General features: G+C 41.6%; 1 protein-coding gene across 3 annotated transcripts in view; it reads left to right on the forward strand.

Moving 5' to 3' along the window:
• Positions 1 to 3,983, forward strand: part of Sec24a (SEC24 homolog A, COPII coat complex component) — a 72,483-nt gene that overhangs the window by 6,483 nt on the left and 62,017 nt on the right. For all 3 annotated transcript variants that reach the window (XM_029560893.1, XM_008827955.3, XM_029560891.1), the window contains exon 2: positions 3,124 to 3,588. In XM_029560893.1, coding sequence (XP_029416753.1) covers positions 3,124 to 3,588 — 465 coding nt within the window. The remainder of the gene's footprint in view (positions 1 to 3,123; positions 3,589 to 3,983) is intronic.

Below are 3,983 nucleotides of genomic sequence, written 5' to 3' on the forward strand. Positions count from 1 at the left end.
TTTATTTACTTTCTTATTTTTTAATTTTTTATTGTATTGAATTATTACAGACTTCATGTAATATATTTTGATCAAAATTAGATCCTTTCCCATATCTGTAACCCCTCTTCTAAATTCCCAAAATTTATTATGTAACATAATGCACATATATTTATATATGTGCATATGCCTATAGTGTCAGGTTGTGTCCCCAAATGCCTTTGGTATGGGTTCATCACTGAAGCCTGACAAATGTACTAAAAGTCTCACGCTTAAACAGGACCAAATCTCCCCTTCTCAACAGTCCTTGTTTGCCAATAGCTCCTCAGGTAGAAAATTTATTTTTTAAAAAGCACTTACAGCTGGGCGTGGTGGCGCGTACCTGTAGTCCCAGCACTTGGGAGGCAGAGGCAGGCAGATCTCTGTGAGTTCAAGGCCAGCCTGGTCTACATAGTGAGTTCCAGGACAGCTGGGGCTACAGGGAGACCCTGCTTCAAAAAGACAAAAAAAAAGCACTTACATGACAGGCATGGTGGCAGCACACCTTTAATCCTACCAGTTGGGAGGCAGAGCCAGGTGGATCTCTGTGAGACTGTGGCCAACCTGATGGAAATAGTCAGTTCAACCTGATGGAAATAGTCAGTTCAAGGCCAGCTGGGATAAGATCCTGTCTCAAAAAAAAAAAAAAAAAAAAAAAAAAAAAAAAAAAGAACATTTCAAGGAATATATTGCTGTCAAAAAATGTGATTAAAATTTTTTAAAATTTTCTGTGTATAAGTCAGTGTTATGCCTGCTATGTATAAGTGTACCTGTGATGTGCATTACCTGCAGAGATCAGAAAAGGGTGTACAATTCCCTAGGAACTGGAGTTACAGATGGTTATTAGCTGCCTTGTGAGTGCTGGGAATTGAACCTGGATCCTCTGCAAGAGCAGCTAGTGCTCTTAACCACTGAGCCATCTTTCCAGCTCCATTCCATTGAGTCTTTTGGAATGTGGAGTTTACTAAAGGAGGACCTGGGATCTGAGTTTGTACTGTTGTTGTGGGTTCCTTTTTGGCTCTGAAGCTGCTGTTTGCATGATTGTGAAACACTTCTCTGTACTGGATTGACTCTTGTGCTTCGTTTCTTGTCTAATTTGGCCTCTGTTCCTACACATTTCCCAGACTGTCCTTAATAAAGCTACACATGACTACCTGGTTAATAGGCCATGGTGGCATATGCCTGCAATCCCAGCACTTGGGAGGTAGAGGCAGGAGGATCAGGAGTTCAAGATCAGCTGTGGCTACATAGAGAATTCAAGATCGACCAGGGTACATGAGGCCCTGTTTAGAAACCAGGAAAACAAATAATAAAAAACAAACAAAAAAGGTATTTAGGCTTTTTAATACCATCTTGCTAAGGGAAAAAAGAGGGAGATGGGCAATTAGTGAAAATGAATGACTTCAAGAAGTAGATCCTGGAGCTGGAGAGATGGCTTGCTCTCTGTTCTGTCATTCACAGTAGAGAATATTTGTGTGGCCATGTTGGGGGGGTAGCACATGCCAAGCAGTTCTCCAGTGGACACCACCTACAACTCAACCTACCCTACTCACCAACCATACAGTCAATTCTGGTACCATCTACCTAGAGGTATCACCAGATCCCACATGTCATCTTTTTTGTTTTAACCATCCTAATCGGTTGTCATTGTTTTGGTTTTGATTTGCATTTCTCTGATGACTATCAATGTTAAATACATGTCTTTTTTTTTTAGGTTTAATTAATGAAGCTATGTATGTATATGTGTATGTGTCTGTGTGAATGTATGTGCATACATGTATGGAGATGAAAGTGCCTGTGCCCATGTAGAGGCCAGAAGAGGGCATCAGATCCCTTGGCGTTGGAGTTATGATGTTTCTGATACCTGCTTGTTATGTGGGTGCTGGGGTCTGAACTCTGGTTCTTATGATTGCTCATAAAGCACTCTTAGCTACAGAACCACCTCTCCAGCCCCAAATGAATGTCTCTGCATGTGTTCATTGAACATTTGTATATCTCTTTTGGAAAGATCCTTTTTTCATTTTTATGTTATGTGTGTGTGTGTATTGCCTGCATGTAGGTAAGTGCACCCGTGTCCTACAATGCCCGAGGAGGACAGCCTCTTCTGTCCTCTGGAACTGGAGTTACGGACAGTTGTTAGCTGCCGTGAGGGTGCTGGGATTCAAACCCGGGTCTTCTGCAAGAACAGTCAGTGTTCTTAACCATTGAGCCAGCTCTCCAGCCCTAGAAAGATCCTTTTTTTTTTTGGTCTTTTTGAGTCAGGGTCTCCCTGTAGCCCCAGCTGGCTTGCAACTCACTATGTAGACCAGGTTGGCTTTGAACTCAAAGAGATTCGCCTGCCTCTGCTTCCCAAGTGGTGGGATTAAAGGTGTGTGCCACCACGCCTGGCTTGATCCTTTAATTTTTATTTATTTAATTTTATTTTTTTAATATTTTATTTTTATTATTTTTATTTTATGTGTATGAGTGTATTGCCTGCATGTATATGAGTGCACCCATGTCATGTAATGCCACAAGGGTCAGAAGAAGACTTCAGATTCCCCTGGAACTGGGGTTAAGGACAGTTCATAGCCACCATGTGGGTGCTGGGAATCGAACCCTGGTCCTCTGCAAGACTTAACTGCTGAACCATCTCTCCAGCCCCATCCTTTGTTTTTTAAATTGTTTTTTTTTTTATTGTTGAATGTAATGACATTTGCTGGAGTTTTTAAAGTTGTTTTTTTTTAACATTTATGTGTATGAGTGGTTTCCCATGTATATGTATGTGTACCATGTAGGCCAGAAGTGGACATTGGATCCCTATGGAAATGGAGTTACAGATTGTGAGCCACTACCTGGGTGCTGGGAACTAAACCCAGGTTCTGTGCAATAACAGTTGGGTGCTCTAGCCCCTTGTTTTGAGTCTCACTATAGCCTAGGTTAGCTTGGAATTCACAGTCCTCTTGCCTCACCCTTCTGAGTGTTGTGTTTATATTTTTTTCTAATCCTGGTGTTGGACCCAGGATCTTTTATGTGAGCCACACACTTACCCTCTACTATATTTTTAAAACGATTGCTATATTTGTTTACAAGACTAATCAATTTTTTCTCTTGTCTTATTGGAAGGTCCTGTTCAAAATGCACTGATGTCCTCACAAGTGTCAGCGGGCCAAGGATATGATTCCCAGCTTCCAGGATCCTACCCTCATCTAATGCCAGCAAAGAGTTTGAATCCATTCTCTGGACAGTCGAACTATGGTGGTTCTCAGGGATCTGCACAGACTCTTAACAGACCACCTGTGGCTTCTAATCCAGTACCACCTTCACTTCATAGTGGTCCTGTTCCCCAAACACCACTGCCTGCTTCTCAGAACCCAGCTGCTACACCAATGCCTTCTGGTAGCTTTCTTCCTGGAGCCAACCCACCACTACCCTTGAATTGGCAATATAACTATCCAGCCACAGGTTCACAGACAAACCATTTTCCTCATGTAGCCCAACCAGCTGTATCTGGGACTACAAATTTAACAAGAAATCAACAGTATGTTTCTCCTGGAGACCCTTCACTTCAAACCAGCTTTATAAAATCAGGTACTGGTCTTGTAGAAGTGTTTGAAATGCAGAAATGTGAAACTCACTCATTTAGGTGTTTGAATTAGTACCTGAAGCCTTAAACCATGTAGAAAACAAATGGTTTTAAAAATCAGTTAATCTGATGCTGGAGAGATGGCTCAGGTTGTTCTTGAAGAAGCCGTGGGTTCAAATCCTAGCATCTACATGGCAGCTAACAACTGTCCGTAACTCCAGTTCCAGGGGATCTGATGGCCTCTTCTGTCCTCCATAGCATTGTATAATATGGTGTACTTAACTACATGCAGGCAATACACTCATACACATAAAATAAATAATAAATAAAATATTTTTTAAAAAATCAGTAAGCCAGGTGTGGTGGTGCACACCTTTAATCCCAGCACTTGGGAGGCAGA

This window comes from Nannospalax galili, unplaced genomic scaffold, assembly GCF_000622305.1.
Source record: "Nannospalax galili isolate Female #2095 unplaced genomic scaffold, S.galili_v1.0 scaffold970, whole genome shotgun sequence".
Taxonomy (NCBI): domain Eukaryota; kingdom Metazoa; phylum Chordata; class Mammalia; order Rodentia; family Spalacidae; genus Nannospalax; species Nannospalax galili.